This window comes from Halichoerus grypus, chromosome 6 (genome assembly GCF_964656455.1).
Source record: "Halichoerus grypus chromosome 6, mHalGry1.hap1.1, whole genome shotgun sequence".
Classification (NCBI taxonomy): Eukaryota; Metazoa; Chordata; class Mammalia; order Carnivora; family Phocidae; genus Halichoerus; species Halichoerus grypus.
In genome coordinates, this window is record NC_135717.1 from 178,274,139 (window position 1) to 178,292,351 (window position 18,213).

The window sequence follows — 18,213 nt, forward strand, 5'->3', positions numbered from 1 at the left end:
GCCAGAAGGAGGCACGACAGGATGAGCCCCAAGGGAGGCACGCTGCCCTGACCACATGCACGGGGCCACCCCTACAGACAGGGCCTCAGGTCTGAGCCGGCCTAGACGCAGGCCGCCGGGTGGCTTCACTACGACTGGGCCACACAACGCACAGACCGTTCTCAACTCCAGGCATGTTTACTATAAAAAACCCTAGCAACTTCAACTTAAGCAAAACAACAAAATTTATGAAACACAAGTTACCTGAAATTAGTGAAAGGTGACTAAGAAAAAAACAGCTCTTTCAAACTAAGACAAAACCAGGAGTGAGAGAGATGGGAGGGAAGGTGGAAAGAGACAGAAACCACAGCACATCCACCAGGAGCGAGTGACACCTTCCTTCAGAAACAAGCGTTTACTAAAAGCATCCGTGCTTTTCACAAAGGAACGAGACATTAGTATCGCAAAACAAATAAGAATGCTTAAAACCTAACGGCCTGGCTTTCATCCATACTGTCTCTAACAAAATTTCACAAATAACAGCCTCAAAAACATGCAAATAAACAAAAGTGTGTCATTTGAAGCCCCCTCAGATCTTTACCCTTTAAGCAGATGAGGGACAGCTGTGTGTGCACCGCCCACCAAGAGGCAGCCCACGGGCCTCGGCACAGCGTGGATGAAGGCGGCCAGGGCCCGTGCGGACTGCGTGGGGAGGAAGGGGGGAGTACCCACTGCCCGGAACACGTGCTCGGCTAGCTCCGCCATCTCCCCGCACAAATGCGGAAAAAATTAACACTTCTCATCCTTGAGTTTATCCCTAGTGAAAACGTGGGTGCTGGACTTTACTGAGGAGGCCCCACGGTGACCCATCTGCCCATGTCCTCAAGCCCGCAAGCCCCTTCCTGTTCCAGGGAGGCTGCAAGGCGGCCGGAGCGCCGTGGCCAGGGCAAGGCACAGGGAAGGCAGCCCCCACCCGTCTCCAAGGACAGGAACAAGCGAAAAGACCGCTGTGCGCCATCTGAGAGGCACGCGGCAGCGCTCGGACGGCTGCAAGGCCAGAGTCCGGGGGGCTGGGCACACACCCACTCCTGGGGCCTTCTCAGCCACAAGACGTCATTGGAATTGGATTAAAACCCACCCAGAGTGTAGCCGCCAACTAAACTGCTTCCTGATCTGTATCATTCAGACCCAGGCTGTCCCCTACGGGGCCACTGCCCACGTGTGTCTCTCTAATGGGTCCCTCAAACACGCCTGGTCTGAACAGAAACGTGCTAGGGGTATAAAATACACACTGCATGGTAAAGAAAAATTAAAAAACAATGGAAAACGTAATCAGTAATTTTTATGGTGGACTATGTGTTAAAAGCACAATACGTTAGGAGTGCTAAGCTAAAGATAGCGTCTTTAAAGTAAATTCCTTCCCTTTCTTCATGAGACTACCGGAAAACGTACGGTCACATATGCGGCTCGTGTTCTAGTCCCACTGGGCCGTGCGGACGAGGTCTGCGGGCAAGAGCGTGCTCCCACCTGGGCCTGTGCTCGGGGCTGGTGCTTACCGTCGTCCCAGGAGAAAGGCCGCCGGGGGGCCGCAGCAGGCCGCTCAGGCAGGTGCATCCCCGAGGCCTCCTCGAAGCCGATGCTGTCCGCCTGGCGCCTGGCCTGCCTCAGAACGACACCGCCCTGATCGCGCAGCCTCACGGCGGCTCTATAAAACACCGTGTCCTTGGCGTTGTACTTCATGCAGTTATCTACAATGAGATTAAAATCCTCCTCAAACTCAGTGAGGTGTCTATACCCTTGAGCTTCTAACCGTTTCCTCATTGTGGCAAAGTCCATGGGATGTTTAATGTGATCCAAATAATCTGGTACCTAATTTCAGGGAGGAAAAATAAGCATTTACAAACAAAGAAGGACTCTTATTCGTTCTCTATAACCCCGTACACCCGCTACTTAACGTATGAGACGCGCCACACGCACACCCCACATCCTGCCGGGGGCCCCTCTACTCAAACTCCTTAAACCGAACACACAGCAACTGGTGCACTCGTCTGGGCAGGGCCGCCGTCCACGGACAGCTTCTCTCTAAGGGGGAACTCTGGCCTCTCATTTCCCCTACTTTACAGTGAAACCTACCACTTTTACAACTTAAAAGGAAATGTGTTAAATAAAAATGAAACACTAGGAGACAAGTAATCGCACTCCTGCACCTAGTGAACGGTTACTAAAGTAGCAGAGTGAGCCCCGTCCCGAGCGAGTCGAGCGTGTGAACACTCACCTCCTTCAGGCTCACCGGCTGGGCAAATATCCGAGCCGGGTCCTTCTCCTGCAGCTGGTCGAGGACGGAGCGCAGCAGCACCGTGAGCGGGGTCAGCCGCAGCTCCAGGGCCATCTGCTCCACCTTCACCTGCAGGACACGGCACCTGGCTGTGATGCTCACCGGCGACCCTCCTGGACAGGCTGCACTCCTGCCCGCCCCCCACCCCCCCCACAGCCCCTCCAAGGGCCCACGTCAAATGCTCTGGCACACTCCGTCTCAGCGGCCACCCCACCACTGCCCAGCGCCTCTCTCCACACTCCCCTGCAGGGCACCCCCAGCCTCCTTCAAGACAGAGGTCAACGTCCCCCCCTCGCCCTGCTGCCCGCGACCCTGGCCCTGGGGAGGAGGATGGGTGGAAAGGCGGGGGCAAGGTCTGCAGGTGCAGCCGGCTGCAGGCGCCCACGGGGGAAGCCCACGCGGGGTACCACCCCGCCCTGGGGAAGCCCCAAGGGGCGCGGAGCCTCACCTGCTCTCGCTTGAGCTTTTCCCGCTTGCGCAGGAGCTCGATCAGCAGGCGCGCGCGCTCCAGGTCGTGCCGCAGTCGCTGCCAGTACTTTAGCTTCTCTTTGGCAGCTTGAATCTCCTCGTCGTTTTCTCTCTGAGAAGAGGAATCCAGAGTCAGACAAAGAGCCACTCGAACCCGGAGCCGCCCACGGAAGCCCAGCCAGGGCGCCAACCAGCAGGGCCGAGGAGGCCCAGAGCAGACGTCCGCGTGCACAGACTCGCCCCGCGGGCTCCCTACGAGGCCGGCATGCTCCGGACCCGAAGTGTGGGACGGCCGTGCGCCACGCACAAGTTCAGGGACTGGCGTCTTGACCCTGGCACAGGAGGAGCTCAGGTGAGTGGGGCACTGTCGCCTCCCCTCCTGGACACCGGGAATGGACGGAGCGGCCCGGGGAGCAAACACCAGGGACACGCCCACACCCAGGGGGAATGAAATCGGCACGCTTGGGGTCACCACTTGAGCGCCTCCTCCTTCCCTGGCAAAACACAAGTGCCACTGACCTCAACACAGCCCTTGACTGACCCACTTCCATTCTAGCACTTTCAAAAATAAACATGCCATATGCAGAGAGCAAGCAGATGGCGGCCCCCTCCCGATGCACCTCGGACCGCGACGCAGGAAGAGCTGCTCTGTCCATGACGGGGACGTCCCCACACGACGGCCAGAGAGACCCTCCCAGCACGGGGCAACACGCGAACTCCAGGAAATCACAACCCAAGGTCCCCCACGCTGGCGCAGCACCTGGACAGCCCCACAGAGGCCAGAGCCGGGAGCTGAGCACCCCTGGGTCTGCGCAGCGGCTGAAGGCCCCTTCTGCCCAACCATAGCTCCTGGGGCAGACCCAGTGCACACGGTGGAGGAGGCAGCAGTCGGGGCGCTCTTCCCCCTGCCCCTGAACCCCAGCTCCGCTGAGATGCTCCCATCTGTCCCCGTAGTACAGTCTTCCAACACGTGCCCGGGCCTCCTGATCACAGCAGCCCAGGATGCCTACTGCAAGTGCACGTGCACGTGACCCCGGACCGAGAGAACGTCCCCACCTCCGGTGGCTTTACCTCACCGTTCTGCAGACACACACTACAGCCTCGGGCAAGGCGCTCACCGTCCAATTCCGGGACATACACCACACGCGTCAGATCCCCCTCTCTCTCTGGACGGCTCTGCCCCTAAGGTTTCCAGCCCACCGCATCCAGACAGAGCTGAAACAGCACACCCACCAGGCAGGGCCCCACCCCCGGGCACCCCTCACTCCCCGTCTCAATGCTGAGCACCTGGCAGGTGACAACTGCCGAGATTTGACCCTGTGGCCGCACACACATGGGGCTATGACACGGTGCCCTCACTTCAAGGTCTGTGGGCAGAGTCACTGGTGAGGCTACCAAGATCCCCCCCTCCCCGCTATCAAAGGGACGGGAAGGCTGGGCCAGGCCCCCGCTCCAGGCTCTCCCGCTCCACCGGTGCCAATCAAAGAGCTCGTGTTAATGGTATTTAAGTCTCAGGCACTGGGGCGCCCAGCTGGCTCAGTCGGTGGGGCGCGCGACTCCTGATCTGAGGGTCGCGAGTTCGAGCCCCACAGTGGGCGTGGAGCCTACTTAAAAAAAAAAAAAGAAAATCGTCAAAGTCTCAGACAGTAAGTACGCATAAACAGTGACATCAGCTGCGTAAACATGGCCAATAAATACATTAAAAAGTAGATTTAGAAAACCAAATTACCCCAAAGCATCTGAAAATCCCCTTGTCCATTGGTTTGAATAAACACTCCGAAAACATCAACCAAAAGGACACTGAGCCTGGCAATCTCACGAAGCAGAACATGGTAGGTGCCCCCCACCCGCCGCGCTGCCCACGGCGCTCACGGTCCTGGCTGGAAGACAGCGTGCACAGCCATGGAGGGTCCTACAGGACAGGACCCGACTCTGATGCACACGGCTTCAGCAGCTTCATCAACGCAAAAGGGCCTGAGTCTCCTGACTCTGCTGTTCAGAGAGCTTTACTTCCTCCATAAAAACCTACCCGGGAAGACTCCATGAAGTGGAAGAAAAGCAAAGTGGTTTCTGGTACCGAAAAGCTATCAGGAAAGAGAATTTTAGATGACCATGTTTACAGCTTCCACCTGGCAAACAGGAAGATGCTGGATGGAGGGGACAGGGCAGGCCAGCCCGAGGAGGTGAGGACCCCAGCACATCCACCCGAGTCCCAGGACACTACCAAGGACTTAAGCCCCAAGAGGCAGTGCTCCCTGCCCCTAAAAAGCAGGACGCATGGAGGGGCCCAGCCCTGGGGCTGAACCTCGCGCCCACAGCAGCAGGGTGGATGCAACAAGCTCAGCCCCAGCACAGCAGGGTGACCGTGTTGTCCTAAAGCCACCAGAGAGGACACGGAGATGCCATCAGAGGGAAGCATCGCAACACTCGCCCACCAACCCTCACCCCAACCAGGGTCTGAGGATGGTGGAGGATGGGCTCTGGAGACGGTGCCATGAAGGCCCCAGGAAGGTGCCCACAGGGACCCCGCGCTCGAGGCCAGACCAGAAGAGCTGAGCCAACTCCTCCAAGACCACCGTGCACAGCAGCGTCCAGCAGCGCCAACCCGAGGGCCCAGCCCCCGAGGCGCCTTGTCTGCCTGGATGTGGGGGACCTCACTCTCAGACCAGCTGGTCCCGCCTGTCTGTGTGTCTGTCTCCCCACCAGAAGGTCAGCCATGGGAGGGAAGGGCTGCACCTGACCTCTTCCACAGCCCGGCCCAGAGTGGGCACCCAGAAATACAGAGAAACAAGTCAAGTTAAACCCTAACATCAAATATGTCCCAATTTTCAAAAACACAGGAACATCACACCAAGCCCACATGTTCCATGTGGAAATTACTGTTTCGGACCCTGCGAAGTCGTCAGCACCTACGGGGTGAAGCAGGAAAGGGCAGTCTGGGTGCAGTCCTTCCACAGAGCAACTCCGGGGCGCCTATGCAGGCCACACGGGGGGCTTCCACCAACCACGTCACTGACTCGCCCTGCAGGAATCCACCCCGCAGGTCGCCCCAGGGGCACACCAGGACACCCACATTCAAGCTGTACAGACTCAAGTCCAGGCAGGCCCTTCTGCCGAGGACACGGACATTTCCACAGCTCATGTTCCCGTCCCTACACAGGTATTTCGCATGTGGCAGCCCCAGGCTGGTCGCTCCCACTGGCCCACGTGTCCCATGGGCACAAAGCCCGGACAGGGGACACCAACACCATTCCCAAAGGGGAGGAGGGACGAGCAGGCAGCTCATCACTGAAGCAGACATCGCTAACAAAGACCTCCAGTGGCATGTGGTTTCGCATGGATTCTGAGGCCCCAGACCCAAGCGTGTGCAGGAGGCACATGGCCCCCAGGGTGGGCAGTATGCACACCACACAAGGGATACATGCACACGAGTCCGCAGCCCCAACGCACCTTGGGACAGTCAAGCAGCCTGGCCTCACGTGTGTATGCGTCCAGCGTCACCGAGACCTCAGACTAAGTGAGCCCCCTTCACTATACTGGAATACCCCACCCAGCAGCCCCTGGCCCAGCAACCTTGGACATCCATGGGATGTGACTCAGATAGTGCTGAGGGCACCAGGCACTTGGCGTGGACCACCGGGGGGAGGGTCGGCCCAATCACCGAACCCTCAGAGGGGCATCGGCTCCAAGAAGCATGCCCTTCCTTTCCCAGACATGGAAAAGGGTCAAAGGCAACCCCACAGAGGTCCAGAATCTTCAGCTTCTCCATGGCTTCCAAAAAGTATAAAAAAGATGTTAAAACCCACGAAAAACTTTTTTAACTGAGTATTTAAATGTGTTAATACTTTGCCTCTTTTTGTCACCATAGAATCAAATAAGTTAAGATGAAGGGTTCCCCAGGAATGGCACCATCATCCAGGGCGGGGGCAATGAGAGAGGGTCACACTCGACCTGGGCTTCGAGCTGTGACCAAGGAGGAGGGACAGCAGACAGGAGCTACCTCTGCCAGTGAAGGGGGTGAACGGGGTGTCAGTTCACTCCACAACCACACACTCGCCTAGGCCGTCACTCTGCCAGCGCTGGGCGGGTGGCGACGTGAGGGAGGATACGTGCCTGGCACAGCCAGGCCGCCTCCAGGGAGCTGCGGCCCAAGCCCAGAACAGCGCGGACGGGGTGACTCCACCCCGAGAGAACCCCACCAACCAGGAACCCGGTGGATCCAGGGAGCAGAGTGTCCAGCCGCATCTGACAGTGTGCCCTCCGACACACTCAGCCCCCTGGCGACTCAGGATCAAGAGAGCAAGAGAGAGAGAGAGAGAGAGAGAGAGAGAGCAGAGCCTTTAAGAGGACAGCAGCACGGCAGCCAGGCGGCGATCCGACATGGACTCACGGGAAGGACAGTTTCTGCTGCGCCCAGCATGGCAGACAAAGAGCAACGAGGGGACTCCACTCTCTGCCATGTCCTCCGGGCTTCCTAGCCTGAGCAGGTGGCCTAGCCCAACAACAGTCACGGACACAGCTCCCCTACAAAGCTGCCCACTCCCCACAACAATGAAGCGTACTAATCAATTTTGGGCAATGTGCTGAAGAACCATTTTTGTCTTCCATTTATGTTTGTGACATCTCACGGAGCCAATTTCTTACTTTCTAAATCCATTTTTCCAGAACCACATCACACGCTCAGATGGTTCTACAAAACCAGATGTACTAGAACACAAGAGCTGGTTTGGTTTTGTTCTTTTAAAAAGCAAATCCTGTCTCCTCTCACGCATCTGGGCTCCTGTCTCCCTCCCTCCCCACCGTGGTCAATATGCAGCGGGCCTTCAGAGCAAGGCCCTGGAAACAAACCACTCCTTGCACGTTTGAAAACCCAAACTCCCAGCCCAGCCCACAGACCCACGTCCTAGGGGCCCAAGTCTCACCTCCTGCCGCTCCCTCCCCCGGCATGCCCACCCCGCATGGCCAGCTTGGTAACGACTTCCCTGGGCATCCCCAACACGTGCAGAAACATCACGTGGCACGGACAGATGGGAGCGGCCCACACAACCCGCAGCTTACACAGCCCGGGACAGACACGGGTCTTGCACGCCTTGCACCGGACCAGACGGGGGCTCGCAGACCAGAGCCTGGGGCCAGCCTACGGTGGCAGGCGCTGCTCCTGGGAGTCGCCGGGCCGGCCCGGGGTGTCGGGGGGCAGGAGACACCACGTACCTGCTGCGAGCTCCTCTGGGACTGCAAGCTGGACTGGAGCCGCCGCAGCAGGGGCGCGCCGTTCCTCGACAGCCGTTTGAGCAGCCAGTAGCTGTGGGCTCTCTCCACAAACTGCTTCTTCCGCTGGATGGCCACCTGATTCGCAATCCTATTTAATCTAAAACACGGAAAAACTCAGAGTTTAGCTTTAAAGGAGCACACGAACATGTTTTCATCATGGAAACTAGAAATGACAGGGTCACTTTTCACCACCAATGTCCATACTTTATCGTCCGCACTCAGCCACGCACACGAACTGCTGCCTCCGCCGTCCCCGGTGCTGGACCAGCCCGACCGCCAGCCACCCACGGGTCCCACCCAGGGTAAGTCACGCCAGCATCTACCAGAGACATTAGACACGGAGAAGGCAAATACACTGAGTGGTGCTCTCACTTCCTTCCACGTTATGCCGACCACATCCAGTGACCGTGAAAAGCTGCCGCACCAGGTGGGGTGAGGAGGGTACCGGTCCCCCCTCAGTCACCTCAAGAGGGAAAGAGATGGGACAGCTAGGGGTCAGGACTGCAGACAGAGTAGCTGCTCCTCACTAAAATGACCACGGGCAGCTGCAAGTCGTGGGAGACAGCTTCCCTTCAGGGACTATAAAATGCACGAGGTTTGTGAAAACACTTGCACAGGGGGAATAATCATTTAAAAAAGCCAGACACTTCCCCATCCCTGTTACTATCGTTCCTGCTGAAACAAAGCAATAATTCATCAATTTGCCAAAGACACTGAAAGAGAATATAAACTCAATCATAAACTAAGAACTTAATGAAAATACAAATGAAACAAGATGTTCCTCACTATAGAGCCAACATCAAAATGTCAGGATGAAACCAAGGAATTTTAAGACCAAATTTTGAAGTATGTAAATCGTTCAAGTTTTACAAAATGACCAGTGATCAAAACAGCCAGAACACCCCCAGCTCTGCCACGTCCAGCTCCAGCTCATTTCAAGAATGTCCCAAATCCTGCTGCTGGTCGGCCTGCTAACTGTGAAGGACTCGCCTCCCACATGGCTGCTCTCGTCCTGGGGTCCTCGAGACCGCACTCCATGCACAGAACCAACACGGCCTCTCGTGGCAAGACACAGCTCGAGTGTCTGTCCTGCAAAGGGACCCAACACTGAGGAACTGACGTAGGGGGCAGCCCCAGGCCAGACACAGGCGGGAGGGCTTTGCCAGAAAAGCCCCGTCAGACCCTAAAGGAAGACGCCAAGGGCTTGTGTGGGCCGGTGCAGAATCCATGCTCAAGTCTGTCCGCAGCCTGCCCGAGCACGGGGCCGTGGGTCTGCGCATTCAAGGACCCTGGGTCACACGGCCTCAGCAGCAGGCAGGGGAGGACACCTGTCGCCGCGCCCAGGAGCTTCTCCCACAGAAGGTGCTGGGGAACACCTGGACTCTGCTCGCAGCCGCACGCACGACGCTCCTCGGCTGCAGGGGGGCTGTGCCGGTTCTGCTGGGGGTGGTCTGTCCGACCACTGTCAAATGAGGCACGATTCAGGTGCAGTAAGGAGCACGAACCTGAACACACACAGTTCAGTGGATCTCTCCACCTGTAGACAAGTGTTTTAACACAAGTACACAGTTATTTCAACAGCGAAATGAGGCAAATAGAAGTATTTTTTGGCAATCTGAAGGTTCAAGGAAACGCATGCTTATAAAGATTCTGAACCTCATGACACAAGCCACCACCTCCTCAGGGTCTGGATCTCTGAGCCATGAACAGCTCACAGACATGAGCAACGAGGCTCTGATGAAAACGTATTTCAAGGTGTCCTAGAGTATTTATTGAAAAGCTGCATTCAACTGAGCGGATTCTACGTCATAAGCTGCACGAGTCCTGAAGGAGCAGGGTGGGTGCAGAGCGCCCGGGCACCCAGCACCTCCTGGAAGCAGCAGTGCCCACGCTGAGCATGCCCACATCAACCCTGCATCCACCCAGCCCAACAACCAACGCGGAGCGGGTGGAGGGCAGAGGAATGCGCTAAACCACAGAAACACTAGCCACACAAGACTGGCCAAGGGGCAGGGGCCCAGGGGAGTCGCAGCAGGATGGGGATCCGGCTCCCTCAACAGTTCAACTCCAAAGAGACAGAGACAAAAAGGGACCTTTACAAGAGGAGAGACAGACAGGACTTGTGCAATTTTAAAGGCATGGCACACCTGGGTGTTCAGAAAGAAGGTAAAAAGGTGAGTCCCGCACAGGTGAAGAGAGTGGGAGTCCCAGGGACAGGAAGGGGCTGCAGGAAGGGCTGGGGGAGGGGGCGGCCAGGTTCTGTCTTCTCCAGTACATAGCGGTAACAAGGGTGTGTGCCCCATAGTCATGCATTTGTGATTCTTTCTCCTTTTGTGTTTTACTTTAAATACTTTTTTTAAAGATTTCTTTCTTTGAGAGAGAGAACACACACACAAGCAGGGGGAGGGGCAGAGAGAGAATCTTAAGCAGACTCCCCACTGAGCAGACAGCCCGACTCAGGGCTCTATCTCACGATCCTGAGATCACGACCTGAGCCAAAATCAAGAGTTTAAACGCTTAACCGACTGCGCCACCTAGGTGCCCCTTTACTTTTTTTAAAATACGGTATTTGGCAAAGGTAATAAAATGATTAAAACTTTGATTTTCTCAAGGCTTTCTGAATACATCTCATATACAAGGTGCCTTAAAATGAAAAATAACTAGGCTTCTGGAAAAACTGAGAGAGGGCCCAACAGAAGGTCAGTTGATAAAACATCGATCTGGGACTATGGCATATAATTTGGAACAAAATGTTTTAAATTGAGTACCTGCTACAATAAAACTGCTTTTACACAATCTATTCACACACACGATCAAGCTGGAGATTCAAGTCCACAGTAACAAAAACCAGGAAGAGGATTAAGGGAGAGAGCGTCTCATCAGGGCAAGAAGCAAGCACATCCATCCACGGAACACAGCCATCTTTGCAGAGCCCCGTCTCCTGGACAGGTGCCCAGCACACGCCTCTCATGGGGAAGGCACTTCAAGCCAAGGGGCATCCGTCTGCTCGAGTGCGTGCTGGCAAGGGCAGCCCCACCGGATGAGGAAGAAACCTCGACACTCGAGGCCCAGCGACGGTGGCGGGACAGCGATTGGCCCGGGGGGGGGGGGGGGGGCGGGGGGGGGCGGGGGGGCCGAGACACAGAGGCACACAGCCCGACTACCCAGATTCCACTCAATTCACTTTCGGGAACGATGAGGCTCCTAACTTGCCTATTTTGAATATTCCAGAAATTACACCTTTCAGCTATCTGATCTTTGGGTGAAAAATGCTGGATTTCAACTCAAAAATGTGGGAGGCACTACGCTGTTTTTCAAAATTAGAATCTAATAGAATTAGATTCTATTAGATAGAATCTAAGACAATTAGATTCTATTAGATAGAATCTAAGACATTCTATCCAAAATGTCTTAGAAAGGAGAAAGGCTGACTCCATAACGTGCTAAGCACCGCACTGAGGACAGTCGGGAAGCGCACCGCTCCCACCACCCCCGCCTCGGCTCCGGGCCACGGAGGGCAAGCCATCGGCCCAACACCCACAACACCCATGAGTTTCACATCACCACGCTGTCACCTGAAACCGACAACGATGTCTGTCCAGGGCACCTGGATGACGCTGGGGGAAAGAGACAAACAAGCAACACCTAGTGAAATGGAAACAGGAAGACATGAGGAGCCACCCCTCCTGCTCCCAGAGACGGGTGAGCAAGCTCTGGCGAGCCCTGCCCAAGAAAGCAAGAGGACAGACACAGCGTGAGTGTGGAGAGGACAAACGAACCAGAAATCAGTTAAAAATGAGAATCACGAAAGCGGAGATGGGAAACCAACCCAGAAAAAACACAACTTCCCAAAACTGACTTCTGAAGCACAAAGAAAAACTCAATACATTCATAGTAGTGATTTTAGGAACAGAATCAATAGTCTAAAATTTTCCTCCTACCTCCGAAAGGAAAGGAAAAAAGACAGTTTCTCAGAAGAGGTCGGCCCCTGGAAGACCAGGCATCCAACCTCCTGCCCACAGCTGGGGAGACAGCGGGTGTGTCCCATGCTGAGGCGGCGGACGCTCCAACACACGGGCAGCAGGTACACAAGGGAAAGGCCAAACTCACTTGCGAAAATACACACAAAACTGAAACAAGTCCATTTGGGTATAAAATGACACTACCCACCATGAGCAAGGGGGTCTGTCCCAGGAAGGCAAAGGGTGGTCTTGAGATGACAAGTTCTATCAAGAGAACTCACAGCCCGACGGATAAGAGGGCGGACTGTGATTATCCCAAAGGATGTGGAAAAGCAACAGGTCAACCATGACCCACAACTCACATCGAGGGGCGAGGGTCCTGCCAGCAGGGCTGGGAGAGGCTCCACCCTGAGACCTAGAGCAACAGGCACACAGGGAGATGCTTCTCAAGATCGGAACCAACATAAAGATGCCCACCCTCCCTGCTCCTATGAGAACTATACAGGATATTCTTTTTTTTTTTTTTTTTTTTAAGATTTTATTTATTTATTTGACAGAGACAGCGAGAGAGGGAACACAAGCAGGGGGAGTGGGAGAGGGAGAAGCAGGCTTCCCACGGAGCAGGGAGCCCGATGTGGGGCTCGATCCCAGGACCCTGGGACCATGAGAGCTGAAGGCAGACACTTAATGGCTGAGCCACCCAGGTGCCCCCAGGATATTCTTTTTTTTATTTTTTTAAAGATTTCATTTATTTATTTGCCAGAGAGAGCGAGCGATCAAGTGTGCGAGCGTGCCCAAGCAGGGGGAGGGGCAGAGGCAGAGGGAGAAGCAGACTCCCCGCTGAGCAGGGGGCCCCAGGCAGGACTCGATCCTGGCACCCCGGAATCACGACCTGAGCCGAAGGCAGACACTTCACCTACTGAGCCACAGGTGCCCCTACAGAGGATATTCTTGCCAATGGAAACAAGAGGAAAATTTAAGGACTGGATGCGCACAGCCTTCATGGGGGGAGAAAAGTAGAAAACATTACTGAGTGACATCAAAGAAAATTTAAATAAATAGAAACACTCAACACTAAGCAAGGTTAGCAAGAAAAAGACGAGACGTAATAAGTATACAAATTGCCTCCAAATTGGTCTGTAGGTTCCATGGAATTTCCAAATTCCCAAAAAGGTCTGTCAAGAAACCTGACAAGATGACTCCAGAACTTACACAAAGGAACCACAGCTGAGCAAGAACCACATGCGTGTGAAGAACCTGCTAAGGCTGCAGGAGGCCGAGGAAACACAGCCAGCCACCCACCCAAGGAAGCTGGCCCGTGGCTGCAAGATCTCTAGGGAGAGCAAAAACGGTCATCCACACTGAAAAATTAAACCGTACTCCTACCTCATAAGAAACTCATCCCCAAGTGACTGAAGACACGGACATGAGGGACACTGATTCAACAAGTGACCGAGGCCTCCACGCACATGCTGGGACACTTCAGGGAACAGTGGCCCGCCCTGGGGGCCGACCCTCTGCAGGGAGGCCAACCACACCCAAGGCAAATCCAGAGAGACGGGTCGGCACTGAGGCCGGAGGAGATGGCGGGACACGGACAGGGAAGGCCATTTGAAAGCTTTTAGAACATCCTGAGGCCTTCAGGGAAATGAAGGATTATTTAAGCGAGCTATGACAAGCACCAACCATAAAATAAAGCAAATACACACCCATGGGCAATGAAAGGCAAACTCTTGTAAAGTGCCAGGACCACGGCAAAGATGTCTGCTCCCACCCCACCAAATCGACTCTGAGCTGGCGGTCCTGGCCTGCCCCGAGCCTGGATAAAAGACAGGAAAAAAGAAGGGACGGCGAAGCCCGCCCACACCATCATTTCCTCACACACACTGTCCACAAAAATAATCTAGTAAACTACAATGCATTGTATCAATCTAAGAAAAAAAAAACTAACTTGAAAAAACACACTACTTACAATACTCCATTTTTTATGAGAACACCATGCACTCTCACAAGACGTGAAAACAGCCCCGCGCGCAGCGAGGCGGGCCTGCTCGTGTTTATGTGACACCCGGGCCGCGGAGTCCAGGCTTCCTGCGGAGACACTGCCATCTCGAGAAGTAGGCCTGGGCCTCGCACGTGGGGAGGGTGACCCAACAACAAGGGGTCGGCCCTACGCGGATCAGGGCTCCGTAGGGACACCGCGTGCTTGTCAGGCAGGGCGGCCAGAGGTGCAGGGATGGGGCGTGAGCGCTGGAAGCCATGGGGTCAGAACTGGCCCACTGACTGGCTGTGGGGGGAAGACACAAACCAGACGGGGGGGGCTACGGACTGCCGGAGGAAATACAGGGGAGCGGCAGGACCTCGGGAGAGCGGGGAGGGAGGCAGCCTCAGACCGGACCAGGACACACAGACCACACACGAAAAGACAGTAGGATGAGCAAAGTTCCATTCATCAAGACACCGAGACGTTATGGTTGTGTTCTTAAGAATTCTTACCTGTTCTCAGGGGCGCCTGGGCGGCTCAGTCGGTTAAGTGTCTCTCTTTGGCTCAGGTCAGGATCCCAGGGTCCTGGGATCGAGCCCCGCATCGGGCTCCCTGCTCCGCGGGGAGCCTGCTTCTCCCTCTCCCACTCCCCCTGCTTGTGTTCTCTCTCTCTCAAATAAATAAAATCATAAAAAAAATATATTCTTACCTGTTCTCTACACAGACGTGTTACTGGATGAAATGAGAACGACAAAAAGGAAGGGACGGGCAAGGGAGACCTCCAAGTGCAATAACTGTTGGAGGGGGCTCCGGATTTCCAAAGTTGAAGACTTTTTACAGACATAATTACAAACGAGACAAGAAGCCGAGGGGCAGAGACACGCGCACAATGAGCACAGCATGAGCACCTCGCTGCGCGCACCCGAGGCAGAGGCCCCCCCCCCCCGGCCACAGCGACGGGCACACCGCCGCCCCCACCAGGCTGCAGCGGAGACAGACACACACCGGCTCGTGCTGAGGGCAACGCGCCAGTACCCAGAAACGCCCAACTCTGAGCGAGCCAGGACAACTCCCACACCAGCAGCATGGTCGCCTGCGATGCCACCCGCCCCCGCCCCTCCAGACCCACGGCAACACCAGGAGACGCCACACGCGCGTGACAGCACCGTCTCCAAGGTCAGTGCATACCCAGCAGCAGACCGTGTGTGCCCACGTGCAGAAAAACCAAAACATGGACTGGAGGAACCCACCCCAATTCACGATGAGTGGCTGCGTGAGGGGTGGGCTAATAGTCTCTAGTTTTCCATTTTAAAACTTTTTATTTTTTTTAAGATTTTATTTATTTATTTGACAGAGAAACACAACGAGAGAAGGAACACAAGCAGGGGGAGAGGGAGAGGGAGAAGCGGGCCTCCCGCCGAGCAGGGAGCCCGATGCGGGGCTCGATCCCAGGACCCTGGGACCATGACCTGAGCCGAAGGCAGACGCCTAACGACTGAGCCACCCAGGCGCCCCCCATTTTAAAACTTTTTATATAAAAACCATGGGAAACAGAAAAAAATGCCATTAAAAAAATTATTCTCCCTACACATGTGCATAGCCACTGAAACGTGCCCATGATGACCCAGCATCACCCCAAAGAGTGAGATTTTAGATCCCACCCTCCCTTCATAACACCTTCTCAAGTGTCCCGAGTCTTTATGACGGGTACAACTCGCTTTTGGAACAGCTCAGAGGTCAGATGGAGGTCAGGATGGCAAGAGTGAAATCCAACCCCTCCGACCTGAAAAGGCCAGAATTTGCCTTGGGAGGGATGTGGTTCTGCACCACGCAGCTCCCAGGAGAACCTCCTGCCCGGTTTGGTGCGGGTCAAGCCCCTCCACACCCTTCTCAGGACTCCAATCACAGAACCCAGGGGTGGCTAGGGAGCGTGTGTCACCCAAGGCCAGGTGGCTGCCTGCAGCGAACTAACCAAGAGCCGAGCTCCCCAAGGTCAGGTGGACAATGACAGCCAGGTGGGCCACCAGATGCTCACCTCCCACCTGTCCAGGTCCTGCTACAAAGCACAAGGACAGGAGAAGGGAAGGATCCCGCTGAGGAGAAACCAGAGGGAGGGCTGAGGTGGACACCCCTTTCCAGCCGTCTCGGGGACGAGAACCCACAGGCGGGACACCTAGGCCGCTGTGAAGAGGTGCCAGGTGGCTGCACGGCCCCCTTCTCCCAGACCACAGGCTGGATGCCAGAAGAACACAGACACAGAAACTGTCCCATGGAAGCACCAGCAACACCGTGGTCCCCCGGGAGCAGGGGCTGTCACTCCCTCCAGGCAAGGGACACATGGTACCTCTGTGGACACCAGACAAACCCAGAACAAGGCTTACTCTGCTAAGGTGGAAGGGCTGTCTTCTCCAAAACTGGCCCACTTGGGAGTAGCTTTGGAAGCATCCAGATCCCAGCAGGCTCGCCCAACGGGACAGGTCCTGAATGGAGGCTCACCCAGAGGCCAGTCCCATCCTAGGAGACGTGCGGGGACACGTGGGCCTACTCTGTGTGCCGGGCAAATGGGACGGCACATTAGTAAGAGATGACTCTGGGTAAAGAGGATTTGGGTGTTTCTCTCCTTATTTTTGCAACATTTTATAAATTTAGAGTTATTTCCAAATAAAAAATTGAAATAATCTGGCCTCCACCTGGGCCTACAGAGGGCACTCCAAACACCGTCCGTCCACCCACTGTGGCGTGCAGGTATGGACTCCAAGTGCAGAGCACACAGGTTTGCCCCTCATCAGCCCAGGGAACACCTAGGCTGGAGCAGCGGTGAGACGGTGTGGCGATTACCCACTGCCCGTATTACAGAAAACCTCTAGTAAGTTTCAATCCTATTTCTGCCAAAAATAAGCAAATACAATGAATATGAACAGAAATAACAAAATTCGCTACTCTGGCAGGTTCTTCCCACGGACTGAGCGCCTGGGATGCTGCGGGGAGAGACCCAGCCAGACCCAGTGGGACAGCGAGGATGCAGGCGTGCTGAGCACAGCAGCTCCCTGCAAGACCACCGCCAAGCAGAGCACGCTGGGGGACGGGCCCCAGGGCACAGGCCGACGTGTCCTGATGCTCGAGTGACCGTGGACCGTGGCCCACAGCAGCACACTCACAAACACTGTCTGTCACGCACTAAGCACCAGACCCTGGGAGGAGCCTGCGGACACGCACGCCGTGAGGCACCCAGGTCCCTCCCCAGCACTCTGTCTCTTCACTTCAGCTCTCTGGTCAAAACAAACCTGCTCACCAGACGCAATGTGTCCTGCGCCTCCCCCTGCCTCCCGGGAAGAGAGTCCTCGCGGGCTGCATGGCCTGGGGCTGGGGGAGAAGCTGCAGCCTGGGGAGGACACACTCACAGGATCAGACACCCAGCCCCCCAGTCTGAATTCAAACCAAGGAAAGCACAGAGGTCAGGGTAGGTGGGAACGAGAACAGTCCAAGAGCACTGGGGAGCCCACACTCCAGTGCTTTCTAAGTGGCTGGACGCAAACACCAGCACCTTGCTTTTCCATAGAACACACACGCACAACCTGGAGGTTTTACTTTTCGGTTTTACTTTTCGGTTTGGTTTTTAATGCTTCTCTCCAGAGTAGCCGCCGCCTTGGACCGTCCGGAGGCCCTTCCCTGGGGACCCCAACGCCGGCAAGGGCGCCACGCCTGCCTGTGTCACTGCATCCAGAGGGCAGCAAACACAGGGCCACGCAGCTGTGGGGCGGCCAGAGCTCCCACCTGCCCGGAAGGGGCAGGCCAGTGCTTCTCTCCTTTCCCCAAACCACGGCCCTACAGAACTTCTCTCAATTACAGTCAAATTAACTGCCAGAAACATGGCAAAAAAGACATCCAAAGCTCAAGTCCACACTTCTTACAGTTATATTCAACAAGCGTAAGATTTCTCTGTCAAATGCTACTAAGTACTCGGTCTCCCACATCTGTCCTCATCTGGCGTCTGGACAGCGGGAGGGCACCTACCAGGGATGCCCCTGCGTTAACTGAGCTGTGGACCCGATCCTCCATCTCATCATTAACTAACAACTTATTAGGTGTGCACGTGCCCTGGGCCACGCACACATAAATGACCCAAATGGCCAAGAGGACCAGGCTGGTATCAAGACCAACAAAGCACATCAGCCTCTGTCCATTAGAGGCCATTCTCCTCCCTAAATAAAGAG

The 18,213-nt window shown here is 55.5% G+C and overlaps 1 protein-coding gene across 9 annotated transcripts in view; it reads right to left on the minus strand.

The window, feature by feature from the left end:
• BRD1 (bromodomain containing 1) overlaps nucleotides 1–18,213 on the minus strand; it is a 43,098-nt gene that overhangs the window by 17,071 nt on the left and 7,814 nt on the right. For all 9 annotated transcript variants that reach the window (XR_013449399.1, XM_078076764.1, XM_036089761.2 and 6 more), the window contains 4 exons: nucleotides 7,994–8,150; nucleotides 2,763–2,894; nucleotides 2,255–2,383; nucleotides 1,536–1,848 (listed from right to left, as the gene is read on the minus strand). Coding sequence is in view for 8 of the 9 variants with exons in the window: in XM_078076764.1 (XP_077932890.1) it covers nucleotides 1,536–1,848; nucleotides 2,255–2,383; nucleotides 2,763–2,894; nucleotides 7,994–8,150 (731 nt within the window). In the remaining variant the exon portion in view is untranslated. The remainder of the gene's footprint in view (nucleotides 1–1,535; nucleotides 1,849–2,254; nucleotides 2,384–2,762; nucleotides 2,895–7,993; nucleotides 8,151–18,213) is intronic.